This window comes from Falco cherrug, chromosome 5 (genome assembly GCF_023634085.1).
Source record: "Falco cherrug isolate bFalChe1 chromosome 5, bFalChe1.pri, whole genome shotgun sequence".
Taxonomy (NCBI): domain Eukaryota; kingdom Metazoa; phylum Chordata; class Aves; order Falconiformes; family Falconidae; genus Falco; species Falco cherrug.
In genome coordinates, this window is record NC_073701.1 from 37,253,246 (window position 1) to 37,274,334 (window position 21,089).

Genomic DNA, 21,089 nt, shown 5'->3' on the forward strand with positions numbered 1-21,089 from the left:
GGGAAGCCGCGCTAGGCCGCAGCCCTGCGCCCCCACCGCCACCCGCCCACGCGTTTCCGGGGCTGCGGCCTTAAAACGATCCGCAGCCCGTTAGAGCGAGCGAGGGGCACTCGGCCTCCGCGGGAGACGGAGGCCCGCGGCTAGCGCCTGCCGCGGTTTAGAGCGCTGAAGTGCTTGGGCGGGTTGCGGATGCGAAAAATATAGTCACCCCAGATGGGACTCGAACCCACAATCCCTGGCTTAGGAGGCCAATGCCTTATCCATTAGGCCACTGGGGCTGCTGTGAGTCCGTTTCTCTATGTACCTACTTCTTCTCTCTCCCCGCCCCCTTCCTTTTATAGCGCGCGCGGAAGGCCGCTGACTGGGCAGCACCTCCCCGCGCGCGGCCTGGAAGACGCCTGCCGCATGGTGCCCTGGGAGCGCGGGGCGGGGCCAGCGTGGCAGTGCCCTTCGGTTCCTACCTCAGGCTGGGAGGGTAGACAGGGCCTGGGGATAAAGCACCTCAGAAGGCAAGATCCCTCTAAAACTAACATGGGATTAAAGCGCTGCTCCGTGCGAGCAGTACCTCCCTCGCTTTCGCTAGCAGCCCCCCCCCCCCCAAAGCACCAGTGAACAACCCGCCAAAAACCCCAAGCGACAGCCCTTCATGGGAAGCCTTTTTACATATTTGTTGTTCTGAGAAATGACGAGACAGGGCTAATATGTACATTCCTCTTTATTTAATACAGCACAGACACATGACATTAAAAAAGAAAAGTACACTCATGAAAAAAGCCTGTCACAGTTAGGGACAGGGAACAGCTACGCTGAATTGAGTAAGGCTCCTACTGCAGAACAGGGGTCTGCCAGCAAGGTTGGATCGCAGAGCAAAGTCTGCTGCCAAAAAAAGTATCTTTGCACTCCTTTCAGGAAAGCTGAAAATAAAAGGGCAAGTCCACCTTTTGGAACAGGTGGAGGTGGTTATCTGCAAGGTTCACAGGATACAAACCCTATTACTGTGTTTGGACCAAAGCACTCATAAAACTCTCTGGCTATTCTTGCAGATGGTCGATAGTCCTGACCTCTGGAAACAGACGTCTCAGGGATAGCAAACCTGAGTATCTGGAAGGAGTCAAAGCATCAAGTAGTCACACACAAGAGTAAAAATTAGTCTCCCTGATAGGGCTCTGCTAGCCACAACTGGGAACGTGCAGGGGAACAAACGGACTTCCCAACTAACAAAAGACTAACAGCCATTAAACTGACCAGAACAATATACACATTTGGAACTGATGCGGGCTTTTGTGGCAGCAGCTTCTTCCTTTTCCTGCTTCAGTTCAGGATGGAAATTAAGCAGGCACCAGTTCCTCTGGCAAAGAGCCTTACACACTTTTAAAAAATTAAAATACAAAAAAGGGAGACAGGTGTATTTACAAAATCCATGGCTGGTACAGTACATCATTTTTAAGACACACTAAATGCTACAATCTTTCAGGTCCTGAGATTATTACACAAAAAAGAAAACCAAAACAACAAAAAAACAAACAAACAAAAAACAACCCAACCCACAAAAACCCAGACAACTCAAAACTTGCATTCAGGTCCAGTTTTATAAGGAGAGAGGAAAGAAATCAGATATTTAACACACAGTATCCCTTGAAGTTATTGGAACACATCTCCCTAAAAATCCAAATGAAAGTGCTGCTAGCCACCCAAATGTAGCTGCATTTGGCTGTTCAGGCTTGTTGTCACAAGAGGGGAGCATTTCACAGGGGAGATTCTCTGGAGAGCTCATCAGGTGAGCACGCAGCTGTTAAGATCCTCTCTCCATCACTAAGCCCTATAATCCAAAATATGCAAGTATTAAAAGGAGGAAGGTGACCTTGTACAAATTCATGCTGGACTGAGTAAAGCATCACAGGAATCAGCAACTCAAACAGGTTTGCTATCTCATAGTAACTGCATTCCTTTGTTTGAAGCCAAGGAATGCAAAGAATTCTAGCTGTGATTTAACATTCATTTATAACACAGCACTTGGCCAGCTGTTTGTTCTGAGCTACCTAGCAAAAGGGCTACCTAGTGAAAGGCAGGAAACACTGTTAATTTGTTTCTCAGCCTTTTATTGTCTTGGGGATTACAGCGAATCAGGTACAGTTAAGCTGGCTGTATCCAAACTTGCAAATATACACTCCGTAAGTGAAACCAAACAAAGGATACTGAGGCCAAACCTCTGTCGAGGGGATGATCCCCACGACCGTTAGCTGTGCAGGCAGGTATTTGGATGCTCTGTTCATGACTGAGCCTCTTTTATCAGGCAGAACTAAAGGGACTTGAGCTCACACTCCTTTTCTTCCCCAATTAAATATTCTGAACATAGTGCTTTTGAATAGAAGTTATCATCACAGATGCCCTTTTATTATAAGCACCTCACTTTAAGCTAGAAAATGCCAACATTTTAAGGATTACTCATTAAATGCTTCTAACCCTCAGCAAAAGAAGACTACAAGAGACAAATCACTTAACAAGGGCACTAGTTTAAATGCTAAAATATAAAACGCTCAGTAGACTTTTGGGGGTAAAAAGTAGCAGTTAATTTTGTAATTTTTTTTTAAACAGTAGTCCAAAAATAAAATTTCTCCATCTATTTCCAGTATGGATCTTGAGAACTATGTAAGAACATGGTACTAATTGCTACATGATGGAATCACTGGCAATAAAACACACACTACAGTTCTCACCTCTGAGCTAAATTGTTATTTGTAGTTACATACAACAAAACTAGATCAGTGAGAAATACCTGGGGATCACAGTTTAGCTTTTATTTAAAGATCCAGCTACTGTGTAGCAAATAACTCCCCTTGTTTAGAAGCAACTTCATTTCAGTGAGAAATTGATTTCATTTACTTCTGATAGCAGAAAGAAACCTGGGATGTCTCACTAGTTCTCCCCAAACCCAATCTGTACATTTTGAAAAACAAAACAAAACATTGCTGCAGCTTCTTAAACCAATTCTGAGAGCTGAATATTCTAAAAAACTCTCACTCAAACCTGTCACAAGAGGTGATTTTAGCTTCCCTCTCGAAGCAACTTCATGACACTTGACACTAGGTGTTGCACCAGTGAAAGGGTTTCTTTTTTAAAATACAAATTTCTTTCTTCACGTTAGCAAAAAAGACTTCTGCAGTACAGACATTCAAAAAATATTCCATTTTCTTTGGGTAAAACTTCCACGTGTGTTAAGAGGGGTAGCTGGGGGAAGGAATGCATGTAACACTGAAACATGTAAATACTTATCTGCATAGTTGATATTAGTGACTACTAATCAAACTAAGGCCTTATATGGAAAAAGCTGAGCACACCAGAAAGTTTCTTGCCCCACTTTCCACTCCTCTGGTGAAATCTAGGAAGTCTCAAAGAAGCCCTGGCTGCCTCAGCAGCTACGTGGTTCGGCCTGTGATGGTGGTATCTCCTGACTGGTTTTCGTTGCTTTTCTTTCTTTTTCTCTTGGTATTAGACAGTAACAAATCAACTGTCTGTTGATAAAATAAATCTGCACACACTTCTGGGAAAACACACCACCAAAAAACCCCCAACCAAAACCCTTTAGTACTGAGCATGATAGGAGTCAAACATGGTGTACGCTGCTTGCTTTGGATTACTTCACCATAAAGAAAAACTTACTAGTTAATGGTTATCACCTACGCAGGAGACGATGGCAAGGGAAGAGACTGAAATTCACTTCTAGATATAGAACACGGTGGCTTGGGTTTGTTTTTTTTGTTTTTTCTCCAGAGTTGCTCTGTAGAATTATAGCTGTCAGAAACTGCTACAAAAATACAGACCTATATCCTTGACTACTGACAAGATTAGCACAGTTTTATTTATGAGAAGTGTGCAAAAACAGCTGTAGGGAATCTTTGTACTTCCCCAGTTTTGAGCCAGTTCCAGGCCATGCTGATCTCTCAGCATAACTCAATAGCAGCAGCAGGGCTTTCTACGGCCCGAAAAGGCTATTACAGCAGCAAGGGATCACTGGGTCATAGAGAAAGGATGATGAAGCCACACCAGAAGTATCCACAAACAAAGCATTCCCCTACACAATGGTTATCTTTCCACTGACCCAGTAAGCATACTTCTGGCTGCTTATTTTGGCAGAGATTTCTTAAGCAGCAGACAGACAGATATTCACAACAGCTGCATTTGTTAAAAAAGACTGCAACAGTACCCATCATCACCAACTGTAGATTCCCCATCTCACAGATCAGCCTAGGCTAAAGAGTTTGTGTGCCCAACATGAATTAGACAGCGACAGAAGAGCCAGGTTAGCTCAGTTTACTGCCACAGGTGGATGTGGCAAATTCCCCTGAAGTAACTTCAATGATGTACCTAAGGCACATTAAGCAGCACCCTCACTATCACTCCAACTGGCTGAGCTACCAGCAATAGTCCTGTCTTTGACTGGCACCATTAGAGTGGTAGAAGAAATCTGCCTATGGCCTAGTTTACATAAACAGGTTCACTCAAACATGTGAGGACAAGCTAAGAACTGAAATAGCAGTTAGGCTGTTCTCTGCCACAGGAACATGTTGTATTTGCTATCTTATGTGTTCTCTAGACGAGTTCTCCACTTATGAAGGACTCTTCATTCCATTTCCATTCTGGAAAGTAAATGCTTCCTTTTCACATTGCAACTCAAAATTAGATCTTCCCTAAGGGAAGGACATCACAGCACTAGCGCAGTCTAGTGATGCGTACATGTGTTACCTTAAGTTTAGCACTCGTTGACCAAGTGAATTACTGATTTCAGGTATGCCTGTTTACGGCAAGTTAAATAGATCCTCGGCATAGAATTGTTAAAACCACTAGATGACCTATTGCTGATTACTAATTTTGCCAGAGAACAAGAAAACAAGCACAGTCACTACTTTAAGGGTTCACTTGCAGCTAACACCACATGAACTTACTGTTCATTATATTAAGAGAACAAACCATTAATGAAATCTCAATAAACTGAGAAAAAGTACAACTAGAAAAGTACTTCATGGTGCATGATTTAGGCAGCATGTGAAGCATAGCCAGGTTTAAATTCAGTTAGCAGCTGCACTCCTGCAGGTTTTACCAAATTCCTTCTTACACATGATGTGTAGCAGAAAGTATAAATTCCGGTAAATGTGAGAATCCTCACAATAACCGTGTTAGGCAGATGTGAGTAGCCACACACAACATTCCTCACAATTCATCTCAACTGAAACTTGTCACGAGCTGCTATTTTAACCTCCTCTCCCCACACACCTCCTTGGGGCTGTCAGTCACACATCTTTGCCTCAGACTCAGTAATTGTGTGAAGTGGTCCAGTATTTAATAAGGTTGCCAGACAGGGCCCATAATGTTTACTCATAACCTAATTAAGATCCAAATTTAAAACCTTCAGAGAAAAATGCAAGAAGCTTCATTCCCATTAGCCATTTCCTTTCTCTCATGCACATTTATGCACACTCACACACACTCTTTTTATTGTACTGCCATCTTTGCACAAGTGTTCACCGTTAAGTGTTCAGAGCCAGCAGAATGTAGGAGTATGAACAGGTTTCATGGGAATATTGCTGTATATGTGTGTGTGCACGTGTATGAGTGTGAGAGAAAGAATGCACAAGCACACAGAACCAATGCCATGGTACAGCAGCTATGAGGTTACACACATTACACTTTTGTTTTCTTTACAAAAGGGAACAAATAGTATAACAGCATAAAGCCATCTTGGCAAGCTTAAGATTTTCCTCCAAAATGCCCTCCAGCACTTCAGGATCTCTGAGAACAGTTTAAAGTGGGTAGGGAAATAAAATTAAAAAAAAAAAAAAGGCACTTAAACAAAGGACAAAGGCCTGAATCAAGTAAGTCATGGAGGGTAACAGCCATTTCACCAGAGCTAAGACCAACCAAAATCTACCAACCTTTTTTTTTAATTTCTATAAAATTAAAATTGCATAAAGTGTTAATTAATCAGTCATTTACCTACTGCTTTCACCTTCCTTTTTCATTTTATGGAGAAAAAAACAAAACCAAAAACCAAACCCAAACACAAAGCAAGTGTCCCTTTTACGATTTCCCCCCGATTCATGAAAAGATGGAAGTGTAGGAGGAAGCCTTCAACAGCTTGGCTTGGCTCCAGGTTTTCCCTGCAATGCCATCTTCAAAAAAAAATCCAAAATAAAAAGCAGAAGAGGGACCACTGTGCTTCCACCAATTCACTCCTAAAAAAAAAAACAACAAAAACCAAACAACACCCCCCCCACCTAACAAAAAAAGGAAAAAAAAAAACCCAAACAAAACCCAACCAACCCAAACACCCCAACACTTCTAATCCATCTGTGGAAAAAAACTACTCAAAAGAAAACCAAAACCTGTAAACTAGATTAGAATTTGCTAATAAATACAGCCAAAAGTTCCTTTTACGAATGTAGCAGCAAATGTGATAAAGTTAGTTGGAGTCCAAGATGACTCCCAGAGGGTTAATGGTTCACACAACTGATGGCAGCTTGGGAGAGTTGCAGGATTTCTCTGTTTTCATGTCCTCAAGGGTCTTGCACCAAGTGGAGAAGGAGTGTGGAGGAAGGGTCAGGTAGGCGATGGGACTGCAGGAAGGAAACAGGCTCTTGGCACCTGTCCCACCCCCAAATCTGTGCATCAGACAACTTTGATTGGATTCAAACAAGAAGCAGAACCCAGGTAATTAAAAGTTACTTCTGATTAGCAGAAAACAGATGTGAAACCCACAGCATCCACACTTGTGACTTAGTTGATAGCTATTAGTCATGTATCTCAAATCAACAGAGAAGGCTGGACGAAGTGATTTCAGCCATTTGCATCTTGGATTAGGATAACACTGCAGCCCAAGGTATCGGGGAACTTTGCAGCCCGATTTTCATCTAGCCTGCCTTCTTTCTTTGCAAGTGTCTCAAAAGGATATAAAATAGCTACCATGACTTTTGGGACTTTGGATCATGTAGCAGAAAAACATTACCCAGACGGTTTTAACATTAAAACCTGTGTTTGAAATTATTGCTTGCATGCGTTTGGGGCTTTCAGTGAGCTTGACATGTTGCTCATATACAGTCCCCAAACCGAGTTCAGCCCTGCTGTCTGGAAAAGACAGCTCTACTTGGCTTTCTTATTGCTTGTGAATACTGAGGGTTATTTAGTATGTACAACTACAGTTTACTTATTAACAAAGGCCCTTAAAAACTAGTAAAAACTTGGGGGGAAATGTCTGTAGAAGAGCTGCTGCTGTGCAGAAAATAGTACAGTATTAACCTAATTTTGCATTTGGATGTTGCAGGTATCTTTTACTTCCCCATCCTGTTTATGCTACCTGCAAAGGTCTCTGAGAGCCACCCTATTATTTCCTTTGATTTGGCCTTGCTAGGTTTAACCAGGGAGAACAGGGAACATAGACTCTTTCATCATTATGTTGCTGATTCCAAAGCTCAGAAGCATAATAACTGAGAACAGATACTGTCTTGGGAGGCTGTGTGAACTGGCTTCATGAACAACGTGTGGTCCTCTTTATTCTGATCATCCTACTATCTATTTCCAAAATAAGTATTAGTTGACTTGTTTCCCAAGACTGAGAAGCTCAATAGGCCACACAGACAGGAATACTCCTACCCTTCTTAAGATTTAGAGAGGATGCTTCCCAACTGAAGATGAGGCATACTTCCAGGAAGAAAGGAATGTTGAAAGAAAATTTGTGCTGTAGTTATAAAGGCTCCAAGTCTCCCAATCTAATATTTCATTAAGTACAAAGACAAAAGATGGCAATTTGAATGACATGCCTTGATGAGGAAAACATAGAAGAGGTAGAACTCTCCTAGGACAGGGTCTTTTAAATATATTGCTGCCTGAGGGCTGACTGCTGCAACTCCCTTAGCTACATGCACTGTTAAAAGCTATCAGGTCTGGTACAGTTTAGAGAATTAGCATCCTGCCAGAACTGTTTGGCCTCAAAAACCAAAAGCCATCTTCCTCCAACCCTTCCTGGAGAAAGAGGAAAAAAAAAAAAAATCAGATCAAGTTTGCATTGTAAATAGTTTATGGTATTTTGGTGGAATTTGCACAGTATTAAGAATGCCAGAGTCTACGTAGCTGTGTGTTTTAACTCTAACCTTGACGATGGAGATGCAAGCTCATCTAACCAACACGCCACATACAAAACATCAGCACTAGCTAAAACACATTTAATTGGCAGATGCTATGGAGTGAAATTAATGAACTAATGCATCTTATTTTAATTCAATCTGTCTTTCACAGAAGTGTTGTGCAAAAACATTTATTGCTGAGCTCAACCCAACAGTTTTATACTAAATACACAATATATATTATTTTAAATTCATGTATATATATTTATATAAAATTAAAATGAGCTCTAAATAGAAAAGAAATTGTCTGGTCTAAGAAAAATAAATCACATGTAAAAGAAACCTGAAAGCTATAAGTTAATCTATCAAAAAACATTTAAGATTCATTATCCATGGGTCAAAGTCTCTCTGGGAGGTGTAAGACAACCAGTAGCCACTGGTTCAATCTCAAACTACTGGAAAGGCTAGCTACTAGGAATTTCAGTATCTCTGAGCAAAGGATTGCTTCGGGGTTGAAGAAGGGCATCATACTGTTTTATTTGCTCCTTTCCCCTATGACTTAAGTACAATTTCTGCCATTCTCACCTGTTATCTGACAGCGCAAGGGACTCAACAGCAAAGTTCTGTCCTAGTGTTGAAAGTGCAACATGTGCTGGAAACTTCCTCACTTACAAATGAACCGGTCTATGTATTGCTATCTGGGGGTGGGTAGGTGGGGGAGGTGGAGAAGGCAAGCCAGCTTTGCAGTCTTGTGCTACCATGTAAGAAAAGAGTTCAGGTCAGGAACTCCCCAGGCCAGCAGGGGCTGGAAATGCTGAAGACAACCCATTCAGCCCCCAGAAGAGAAGGCACCTCTGGTCGCTTTTGAACGACTCCTCTTTGGCTAATGCCTGAAGCAGTACTAACCTGGCTCTGGAATAGGTCACCATCAGCTTGCTTTAACTAGCAAATCAGTATAATGCATGGCTTTTGGGAGGAGTTAGATGAAAGATGAGGAAGATCTAGAATGGATAAAGAACTGGCTGTGTTTTATAAAAGACATGCTAATTTCCACAGCAGATAAGCACAAGACAAAGGCAAAGAAATTTTAACAAATGGAAGGACTGAGGAAAAAACAGGTGTTTTTTTGAAAAAAAAAAAAAAGTGGGAAAGAAATGCTAGTCTGACGAATAAAATGTGGGTTTCCTTTTCATGTAAATGGGAAAATTTCCATCCTCTTCCTCCCTTAAATAAGAATGTTTATATTAAAGAAAAAAATCAAATTAGGAGAAAGGGATTTCCCAGTAGTCTGTCTCACTGAATGTACCAGGAGATCTGTTTTTGAACGCAACTCTCTAATGAGACTGCATACATCTGTAGGCTCCCTAAAGCCAAACAGCCTTATAAAGCTGGAAAAATGCCCATATCAGAAACTGCCTTTGTATAAGGGATTAATTATAATGCAAAGTATCCCAGCACCACCCCTATTCTACATAACCTTTGGTCCACAACCATACAGTACACTCAGGACCTGCACATAATCTTATACTGGGCACTTATGAAGTGGATGATACCACCTTACACAATGGATGGAGAAACCTATTCTAGCTCCTCTCACGCTTTCAACTCTTCATTGGACATCACCCAGGGAGGGGAAAAAAAAAAAGTTTGTGCTGCTGTGGGTTTGACGATCAATTTCTTTTAAAAGCCAATCAGAGCAGATAAAAAAAAGCTTGTTTCTTTAGGCAAGATCAAACTATGACCAGTCTGCATGACCAGGAGGACCAGTCCTCCTTTTCCTTCTCTCTTTGATCAAGTATTGTTTTCTTTTTCTTCTTCCTCTCACCACAGTGCTTGGGATCAGAATATGTAAACATCGACAGAAACAGCAGCCCTGTGACAATAAGCACTTTCCCAACTGGGCAGATTCTGTCAGCCAACCAGAACTGCTTCAGCTCCCTTGCTTGTCCAGAAGTCACTGGTTTTTCCGCTGTAACTTAGTGTCCCCTTTACTTTGGCCTCCATCTGTAGTTTATAGACACAGGAAAAGAAAAAGGAGAATAATAGCGTGAGTGAAGTTTTTATAACTTACAGCAAAAGGTAAAGGAATTTGGCACATTTAGCTTTAGCATCACCAAAAAGTACATTGTCTTTATACGGTGGATGACTTTGCTATTTCTAGTAGGTGAACTACAGAGAAGACGCACTGTTGGAATCTGATACACCAGGCTCATACCAAAAGATACCATTTTCTGAAGATGAAGTTGCAGCTTGGGATACTGAAAACAAATTTTAAAATCAAGCCTTTCTTTAGAAGTCTTCACATTTTAATAAAGCATTTTAGTATTCAACTCATGGCACTCACTGTGACAAAAAAATTAAGACTGTACCAAATACAGCCAATTGGTTTTCACAGCCTTTTAGAGCAAGGGTGTCCAGTTTTTGATGCTGAGGTCTCTTGAGACCAGGATGAAGAACCTCCAAGCGAGCCGCTTCCTGTTCCTTCTCCTGGCAAACAGCCTGCTCCCCCCCCCACCCCCACCCCACCCCCGGTGGCAAAGAAAGGATTACACTCTAAACTGAACCTTTTAAGGCTTTACGACAATTTTTCAGCCTGAAGCCTTACAAACAGAAAAAGGAGATGTGCTACTTCAGGCTTCTCTCCTCAACCAAAATATGCAACTTGTCAAGGAAAAAAATTCTCAGGGAAGGCAGACCTTCCATTAGGAAACCATCACACTGTTGACGCATGTATACACGCTTACAAGAAACATGAACCTTCTAGCTGGAAAGTCAGTTTCTCCCCCAAAGGAGAAATTAAAATTGAGTGGAAAAAACAATCTCACCACTACAGACTTTATTCAGCCTGTGTAAACAAAGGTCAGCATTCAGTAAGCAGTATTCCTTTTTCCACCACTAGCTGACTTTGGACACTTCAGTTTCTAGAACTGCTATACTAAAATATTACAGGAATTTCTGGACAGCTTTTGTTCCTGACATTTTAAGACAAAAAACTGTTTTCAAAAATACTACTACAATACTGTCTGCTGCTATCAAAGCTTGTCCCTGTGTTGTGTCTTCTCTAAACCACTATCAGTTCTGGTATACATTTTGTTTCAGTCTAGGGCAGACATCTCAATTAAAAATAGTAAGAAAGATACGATTCCTTTACCTGTGTAAGCTTGCTGCAAGTGAGCAGGCAGAGGTGAGTGAGACAGCGTTGCTGCATGCTGAGCACCTGGCTGTAAACCCTTCAGTAAGTCTGGAGGAGGGGGGGAGGAGAGCAAGAGATCAAAATTAAGTCTTAAGGACAGAGGCAGCCTTTGTGAAATAAGAGGGGTTTATTTTTATAGTGTAGCTATTGTAGCATGCTAATTTGCACATATTTCTGAAGATGTATCTCAACAATGAAAAAAGATACACCTGATAGCATTCTGATGGCTGGAATAAGTCAATAGAAACAGACCTATTCAGCAGACATAGTTAAAAGTCAGAGCAAGGATCATGACTCACTACTGGGATGCAACTTTTCAAATAATTTCCTTCAGTGGAAAGACCAAAAATTGATATAGGTTAAAAACCTACAGATTTTTCTAAGCAATCAGAAAAAATAAATGCCATCTTGGTTGATACCTCCTCACAAGAGGATCGCTTGATATCCGAGATTACTGAGCTAAGGATATTTTGAGCAATCACATTAAGTCTCTTATATGAATTGTGACCTTTGAAGACTTTTAGGCTATATCCCTCTCTAAAGATCAGGGATTAAAAGTTAACCCAAAAAAGATGTTCAAAGCCAAGTATAACTTCATTGTTACATTCCCAGTATATACTTGTAAGAGGCAATTGTTAATTTTTGGATAATTACATAAAGTTTTATGAGCAAAGAAATCACATTTACTCTTCTGTACTGACTTTCATGAACTAAATTTGAGTCTTAGAACTTTATTGCTTCCCTTCTTAAATTGCATTTTCAGGATGCATCCTTCCTTATAGCACAGTGTGATAACTAATTCCACTCACTCTGAGTTAGGCTGTGGTGGAAAGCCGCTGAGGTAGATCCCGAGGTGGTTGTCACTCCAGCTGTGTCCGTCCCGAAGCCAAGCAGCTCCAAGGGAAACTGGAAGGGCACGGTCACAGGAACAAGGCCACCCAGCATCCCAAAAGGAGTTAATGGTGCAGACGTCACGTTCTGACTGGTTACAGACAGGGGTGATGCCATGAGAGTCAGAGGTGAGGCGTTGGCCAGTAATGATGCTCCTGCCGTTGACTGCACAAAGAAAAGGAGTACTTCAAGATTTCAAAGCTTTGAGTTATATTCTTTAAGGACTTAATAACTATTTCCTGTTAAGTATGGCCCTATTAAAAAGTGTATTTAACTATTAATAAATAGCTGTTTATCCTCCTAGGAGATCTGTCCACCATTCATCTGCTAAGCAAGTACAAATACATCTCAGATTTAGACATGACAGTATGGTTCATCTCATGTTTTTCTTATCAGCCTTACAGGTATTTTCCTCTATCACACACTGGGTCTACCGTCAGAATCTAATGCAACATCTTCTATTAGATGAAAAATACAAAATTATCAGATGTAGACCTGAAGTTGTTAGAAGCACAGTATTACTCTCCCCTCTTCAAACCTGGGTTGTAACAGAACACTAACTTTATTTCTAAAGACGCTGCTTTGAAAATTAAGATTCAAAAATCATTGCTTCTTAAGAACCCACACACACAAGAACCGCTTTTGAGAAAGTCAGGTTACCAAGATGCAGACATACATATGTATGCATGCACATGTCAAAGCAAAAGGCAAAGGAAAATAATCCCTCCACTCTACATATGTCACAATGAAGTTAAATTCACCGTAGTTTAAAAATGAAAATGCAAGATTAGCTAGAACATTTTAGCTACAACAGTTTTCAAATCACTAATTCTTCTTAACATCAGAAGAACTCATTCTTGTTTAACAATCTTTCTTTTGCTACACATATAGTAATTTTACATGCTAATGTTCAATTCTCTAATTATATACCACAAAACAGCATAGAAAGCATTTTCAATCAGATTCAAGCTCAGATTTTTGAGGTCAGAAAGACTCAGACTGAACAGGACTTCCAAACCCATGCATTTATACAAATAAGCCTTCACCAAAACTTAGAATCATATTAACGAACACGTAAGCTTAAAATGAAATTAATCTACTTGAGTTCTGCAATATCAACTTACAGAAACAGCAGTATGATGAAAACTACTAGCAGGGATGAAGTTTCTATTACCAGTTTTGGTCTTAAGATGTTGAGATGAAAACAGCTAAAGAAAGGTTAGTTGCTGCTTATGAGAAACCAGAAAATTTTAAAGCAGTAACCCTGTAAGTGTAAAAGCTACAGATGCAGTGTTTGTAGCAAGTGTTTGTATTAGTCATCTTAGCAGTGATAGCTTCTAAGACATATTACATCCCACAAGTAGGACAAAAAAGGATGGAAAACTTCAACATACATGATTATTCTCTTTTGCCTTTAAAGTACTCATTTCACAGTAAGTCTACGTACAAAAAGCGACTATCGTTCATTGTCTATGTAATCTTTAGTGTGCAACAAAAGCCACACGGTAATCTCTTGCAATTGTGAATTCCTAGAATGCCTGAAAACATGAAGAAGTTTTGTAATGTGCTCTGCAAAGACCTTGCTTACTCTCTCAAAAAGGAGGAAAGAAAGTCAGTTAATGGAAAGAGCTACACATAATGCCCTAAAAAGCTGCAGTTCAGGTGTTTCCATTTATTTCATGTATGACAGTGTTTCATAAAAGGGTTCATCCTGATCATGTAAATCTGAGTCCCTAAGATCCTTAGAAGTCTAAGCCAGATTCTGCTCAAGAGTAGTAATGGTAGGTAGAACTTTTTAAGGAAATCACATGGTAATTGCTGAATTTTAAGATTACTTTGTGCTCTTGAGATGCAACTTAACTGAGTATTCTAGAGTACTATTTCTGTGGAGCTACAGCAGGTATAAGCCTATATTCTGATAAATGACTCTGTTAATCAGAAGGGGAAAGGAGAGAAACACTTCTTAGAAGCTCTTTGTAGTTAGGAACATCTTTATTATCACATGAAATCATCTAGTCCGATATCTTCAACATAAGCATACCAGGATATTCTGCTAAGCAACTCAAGTACCATTCTCATCTTCTGACTAATAGCATCTGAGATAGGAATTAAACCCCTAGACCCTTGAAGGAAAGGAGATTCACTTTCAGTCTTAAGCAAAGTGGTAACCAACTCCTTAGTACATTGTACCTAACAACTAGCTTGGAATTTATTAGGTTCAGCAGCCAGCCCATTGGATCTTTAAGGCTAAATAAAGCCCTCTGATCATGAATCTCTTCCTCTTCAGCATATTTAGACTGGGAGGTAATTTGATTCTCATCTTCTCTTGAACATACTCCCTGACTAAGTCTCAGGTCTGCACTGCAGCAACAACATTATTCCAACATTTATCTTCCTTGCACCATTCTTCTGAACCACTTCTAGGTTATCAACTTAACTTCTGAAGCATACCCCCCCCCCCCCCCCCCCCCGTAAAGTCACAATAATTATTTTAGTGCTGTCATACGCTACTTGGTACCTTTAGTTGATTTTCCCCCTTCTGTATAGTAACAGACCTTACTTTGCTGTATTACAATATGCACTCATGTTACTTGATTATCTACCACACACATCCCAACCCTCTTCAACATCATTCATTGTCTGTCAAAATGCATGTCATCCCCCAGGTGATCAGTGTTTCTAAAAAAAAATTACTTGCCTTTAACCACAGGTAGATTTGCCAGAATTCATCTCATCATCCAACACAATACTACTTATTTCCCTTCTCAGTCATCTTTAAGCACTACCACACCCATTTCACATTTTCTTCTACATCACAGCAATTGTATCCACTGGATTCTGTTGATTGCACCAGAAAAAACCCTCCTCTGTTCCCAGTGCATTCACTGTAGCCTTTTTTTGTCTCCTGCAGGCACCTTCCGGAGTACCCTGGCTGTACTGTATCTGGCTCAGCTCTTCTCTAGGCCTCAAGTGGTACCTCAGCGGCCCATCCACAGCATATGAGTTGTGGGGGTTTTTCATCCAAAACACCCAAAAGAATGAGAAGGCCGGTCAGAGCCTACAAGACATTTCTTCTTTACTAGCACACTTAAGGTACAGTAGAATGAAAGACTATAGAAATACCTTGTGAAAATCATCTTCCTCCTGTTACTCAGCTGCATTGAGAAAAATTTGATGGCAAGCTAAAATTTTATAAAACATAGCTAAAAGCTGAATGTACACCACTACCATGCAACAGCTATGTACAACTGTTCAGAAAAATACAAAGCTTTTCCATTTGCTGTACACCAAGACTGATTTACAGCAATATTGCTTTTCTTAACTTTAGTTAAGTAGTGAAGACTTCAGGATAGAAAGAGCAATAAAGAGAGGAAACCCTCAAATCCTCTCAGTAATTATATCATTCCCAGTAAAAACGCACAACTTGGGAAAGCAGCTTGTCTTCTGGGTATATGATACGTTTGCATGGGGTTTAGAACAACAGTATTTTCAAAAATTTGTTTCATATGACTTGTTTTGTCTCCAGTGGTAAAGTTCTGCATAAGCTCTATCTCAAACAGCTTCCAGGATCTTTATCTATATTAATGTCTCATTCAGTATGACTAGATTCTACAAATTAAAATACATATTTAATCACCAATACTAAAGAAAAGCCCTTGCAAGTGTTAATTTTAAATACAAGTCTTGCATTATACTCAAACCACAGGCAACAGAACTCTAGTTTTGCAAGTTAATCGTGAAGCTTGGCAACAAATGTACCAAAGACACCTTTTCATGTGACCATCATTACAAATGAGTAAATATGCAAGAATACACAAATCCAATAACACAAGGAAATACCACATCCCCTGAAAAATATGGCCACACAAAGCTTACCTTTTCTAGTGCTCTTAAAAAAAAAAAAAAGAAAACCAAAGTGAACTCCGTCTGTTCCAGAGTACAGACCAATCAACATTTTACAGCAAGGATTCATTCCACACTGATCTTTGCATTTCACATCAGCTGGAAATACCTATTCACTACTGTAAAACAGTTTCACCAGTATTAGAATTTATGCTAAGTATAGACATTAAATTTATGACATGTTTTCAAGTCAGCATATTGCAAGAAAGAACATTTACAAAATCAATGTGATAAACATTAAACATGAACTCATTAGATGCGTACCTGCACACTGGCTGCTACAACTGGAGACCCTGAGGCAGAAGATGGTCTGTGTGGAGTTGACAATTGTTTAGTAGCACCCTGTGTTCCACTTCCTGCTCCCCCAGACAGACTAGTCCTACTAGCTCCACTTGAGTTAAGGTTACTGCCTCTGTTGGCAGGTACATTCATTCCAACTCCACCCAAATTATTTTTACCAACAGTTCCAGAAGGAGAAGAGTTGGGCAATTTTGAAGAGGCCTGAGGGTTCTTTGCAGGCTGAAGGCCTGAGGTGCGATTAGAGGGCAGCAGATTCATTGTGGGAGACTGCCTGCTGATATTTACACCACCGGTCTGTTTATGAAGGGGGTTGTTGCTGGAGTGACTACTCTGGGAAACTAGTGCACTTGAACTGGAAGAACTGGGTGTTGTTGCAGGCCTAGGGGATGAGGTGGACTTAGATGAAAATTTAGGTGATGCATTAGGCTTGGGTGTCACAGAGGGCTTAGATGCAGTAGGCTTGGGAGAGGCAGCAGGTTTGGGAGAGGCAGCCATGGAGAAGGGAGGCTTGAAACCCTGGGAAGAAACTTGTGACACCATAGCCTTGGCTAAATAGTTACTAGAGGTAGAGGTGCTGGATGTTGTCCGAGAAACCAGTGGATGAGACACTTGAGAGCCACTTCCAGATGAGGGATTAGACAAAGGCAGGCGATATACTACAGACTTATCTTGAGCTTTCATGACTGGTGATGAACAAGACAGTTTAGGATTACTACTCAATTTTACCACTGGATTGGTCTGTGATTTACTAATAGTTGCTTGTAAAGGAGATACATATTTCTGCTGTACAGCTGAATGCTGGTGCACCTTTGTCACTTGTGATGTTGACGAAGAACCACCTTGAGCCTCAGACGATACCAATATATTAGAATCCTTGGCTCTTTGAGAGGAGGTGGAAATAGCTGCTTGGGTCTTAGAGGAAGAAACATGAGTCTGCGAAGAAGAGGAAGCAGCTTGGATCTGGCTTGACCTCTGTAGTCCTTGCTGAAGTAGTTTGGCTGGCAAAGGCTCTAAGGAAACCTTAGGATTTTGAATTGAAGATCCAGCAATAAGGCCTGAAGAGATACCAGTGTGAACTAGGTCCTGGGGTTTCTTTGGTACTGGCCCTGTGTGACCAGCAATAAGACTTGATGAATGGGGTGTTTGAGTGGGCTCTACTTTCTTTGCAGTTGCCAGGGGCAACTTACTCATAATGCTTGCTAGTTTCTCTTCCCTCAGCCCAGGGCGAGGTCTGGATGTTGGTGTGTCTATGGTAGACCCAAGAGGTGATCCCTTGGCACCATTATTGATAACTGCCAGAGCATCAGAAATAGAGTCCAGTGAGGGTGGGTGGAAAGAGAGGTCTTCATCCAGTGAGTCGTCCAAGCAGATAGTCTCTGGAGCTGGTGGGCAGCTAGAGCTGGGTGGGGTGCAGACAGGTGTGCCGGAACTCAGTACAGTAGCGCAACTTGAATTGACTGAAGACGTACATGTTTTCTGTTCTTTCTTTGGACTGGAGTCCTGAGAATTAAGAGATAAGACAGGTTTAATAGCCTTTCTATAGTAGAGCTAAAGTCTTCTACAGTGTAATACTAGCATTCTGTAAATTCAGATGAACCAAAGATCTACTATTGAACTTCTCATATTAAGATACCTATGATATCCAGGGGTTGGAGTCCTGTGTGCTAATTCCGCATTTGTATTTAAAAACCTAGTGCTGTTGCTTTACATATCCAAGTGCTCCACACAGTTAAGAGTGATCAATGCTGCAAAGAACAGGATAGCTCATCTGATCACTCGGTAAAATGGCTACTGATCTAAAGCAACACCTAGTGATGTCTAATGAGACCTTTTATCAATGTACTGTTATCCTCCCAACCACATATTTTTCCAGTACCCCCAAATTTAATACAAGCTAAAAACAAACAAAGCACACTAAAAAAAGTGAAACTTTACCTGAACTAGTACCTCTTAGCAGTCAATTTTCAAAAAACTAATATAGCTTGAAGATACAGAAAACAGAAGTCTTTTGTACTACTTCCTTTAATAAACCACCACATCAAGAGCTCTTACTGCATTTCCTAATGGAACCCTTCTGCCAGACTTTTTCTGGATCAGAGGCAGGAAACGTGTTGTATCAAATGGTCATATAAAACTCATATATATAAGCAGGCATTTACCTTCACTTTGGGTTTAGGAGCCAAAATCACCTTCTTCTTTGCCCTAAAAAAGGAAGGCATACATGTGTATCAGAAGACAAAAGAAAGGCAAGTAATTTTGCTTTTAACTGTTACCCTGATTATATGCCAATAAACTAGAAGGATGACTACTGTAGTCCAGCTTTAATAATAAAACATCCTTGAAATAGAAAATGGGTTAAGATATGGGCGAGGGTGGATGAAGAGAACAAGCACACTTTTAATCCACTGTATCGTTTATCTAAGGAAATTAGATGCAAAATTCACTGGATTTTGATATGTAATTCACTGAATTCCTGATACATATCAGGAGAGCTATTTTATATTTTTCCAATTTAGAGAAACTTCAAAACATCAAGTCATTTCAGCTCCTTATATTCTTAAATAATTTGTCTATTTAGCAGAGCTCTGTCTAAACTGAAGTCACCTATAACAGTTACATCATTTCACTTTGTCACCAAGGAGTATAATTTGTGTTCTCATTTATATTTCAATCACACAAAAACAGCGCCCCCCGTGCCCCATCACCCACAAAAAAACCCCACCAAAAACATGTTTTGTTGTTTATCAGCTGTGAAAGTTGTATCCAACTACTTTGTTGCAAGAAGCCATTTAACAAACTTCCAGGTTCTTTTGCAGTGTTAGGTGAACACCATAGCACCAATGCAGTTTTGCAAGCAAGGACAGCATTAAGGACTAGTAGTCATCAGCTTCAACTTAGAAGTCAAGCACTTCACACCTGCTTTTCTCACTTCTATTTCTTCAAGAGGATCAACAGATTTACATCTTATAGGTCATTTTTTCCTCCTTTCCTAAGTAACTAGGATCATGCCTAGTTAAAAAAAAGACCTTAATGTAGGTGTACTGTGACTCAGTTTTGCCATTATGTAGAAAAATATCCTGCATTAATCATATTTACCACAAAGGTTGCAATTTGGGTGTTATTCAAAGTCATAATTGTTTTTTGAGTTCCAGCTGAATGTGGGCAGCTCCCAAGAGGAGCACAGCATTGTCTGAAAGTCAAAAAGGTAATACTCCGCTAAGATACACAGCCTTCTGTGGTTACAAAGACACTTACAAGGAAAAGAGCAGGAAGTACTGCAGTCTGAGTTAAATTTTGCTGTGCAGCATATTAAATTGAGGTAGTGTATAGGGCTTAGAAATATTTTAAGTAAAAGACATTAATCCAAGTATGAAAACCCACTTCAGTTATCTAGCCGCTTCATAACTGAGTTAAAATATAATGTCCCAAGAACATTTAAATTAATGCAATTAAAAAAAATCATCATTATAAGTCTTTTCAAACAAATCCCAAACTATATCCATTGCCAGAAAAAAAAAAAGGTAGCATGAAGATGGGAAAAGATGCTACAAACAACCTGAAGATACTAGGAAGTTATCAATATTATACTCACGGAGCAGAAGTAAGGTGATTGTGAACACTTCGGCTTTCTTTAAAAAGCATCCTAAAAAAGTAGCAAGAAAAGCAGCATAAGGTGATTCTACAGGGACAATCACCTACAACCACCAAATACAGAAGTATCCTTGAATTTTCAAAAGAACCCTTTGATTATCTGTCCCCAAAGCAGCTAGTAGATAGTTTGCTGTCATAACGTATTTCCAGGCAGCCATGAACAGAAGAATGCTTAATAAAAGATTTCAAGTTTACATTCAAAATACCTCAGTAAATGGGCCGAGCTGGAGTCAACATAACAGAATATTGCCTCCTTCAGCTGGACAGAAGAAATAAATTTTGAATTTTGTCTCCTCAAAGGCTGATGTTAAAATCTCAAATTGAGGATTACTGTAAACTCTTACACACTATGTGTCCACACATTGTTTGGGTTTTGCAATTAGTTTGTTGTGGTTTTGTGGTGGTGGTTTTGGTTTTTTTTAAGCACAGAGGAAAAGTCAGAACACAGTAGCCAAGCTAGTTTCTAATTTTCTTCAGTATTTTGTACAGGCCATTGTGTACCATTTCTGGTGTGTAATTCTGTAATTACACTGGACTTGCACATATATTTTACTACAGAGTTGTAGTATGGCAAGAGTTGGTTAACAAATCTCAACACTTCACATGCTTTTATTTCCATGTTATCAGCTCCTGAGCTGACAAGCGTGAAGTGAAAACAATTCCCAACTTGCACCTATTCTACAGCTTGCTACTCAGGTGCAGCTATAACTAGACAAATAATGAAAATCCAGTCCCCTTCCCTGTTTCCAGGTAGACAAACTAGAACAGACAAGATTTCCCTACACCACTGCCACCATACTAACACCGAACAGTTGTCTAAACAAGAGCTTTTCACCACTGGTAACACATCCTGTAGAGCTGCAACAGTTAAGAAAAATTCAAGTATCCACAAATCTCCTGTAATCTGGTAAGAAAATATTGACATCCTCTTGCTGCAGTTCCAATGCCTTACTTCTCAGATTCCACTTTAAGCTCCATTTTCACATTTCCTTCACCATACTAACCTCCAAACCAGTATTACATTGCTCCCAGTTAGA

The 21,089-nt window shown here is 40.2% G+C and overlaps 1 protein-coding gene and 1 non-coding gene across 4 annotated transcripts in view; both read right to left on the minus strand.

Annotated features, from left to right (window-relative positions):
* Positions 1-205: 205 nt before the first annotated feature.
* TRNAR-CCU (transfer RNA arginine (anticodon CCU)) lies at positions 206-278 on the minus strand. Its single transcript has one exon. It is a non-coding gene; the product is annotated as a tRNA-Arg (tRNA).
* A 419-nt stretch (positions 279-697) lies between these two features.
* Positions 698-21,089, minus strand: part of UBN2 (ubinuclein 2) — a 56,384-nt gene continuing 35,992 nt past the window's right edge. For all 3 annotated transcript variants that reach the window (XM_055712499.1, XM_055712500.1, XM_055712497.1), the window contains 6 exons: positions 19,994-20,044; positions 18,561-18,603; positions 16,366-17,901; positions 12,117-12,363; positions 11,266-11,355; positions 698-10,118 (listed from right to left, as the gene is read on the minus strand). In XM_055712499.1, coding sequence (XP_055568474.1) covers positions 10,069-10,118; positions 11,266-11,355; positions 12,117-12,363; positions 16,366-17,901; positions 18,561-18,603; positions 19,994-20,044 — 2,017 coding nt within the window. In that variant the 3' untranslated portion in view covers positions 698-10,068. The remainder of the gene's footprint in view (positions 10,119-11,265; positions 11,356-12,116; positions 12,364-16,365; positions 17,902-18,560; positions 18,604-19,993; positions 20,045-21,089) is intronic.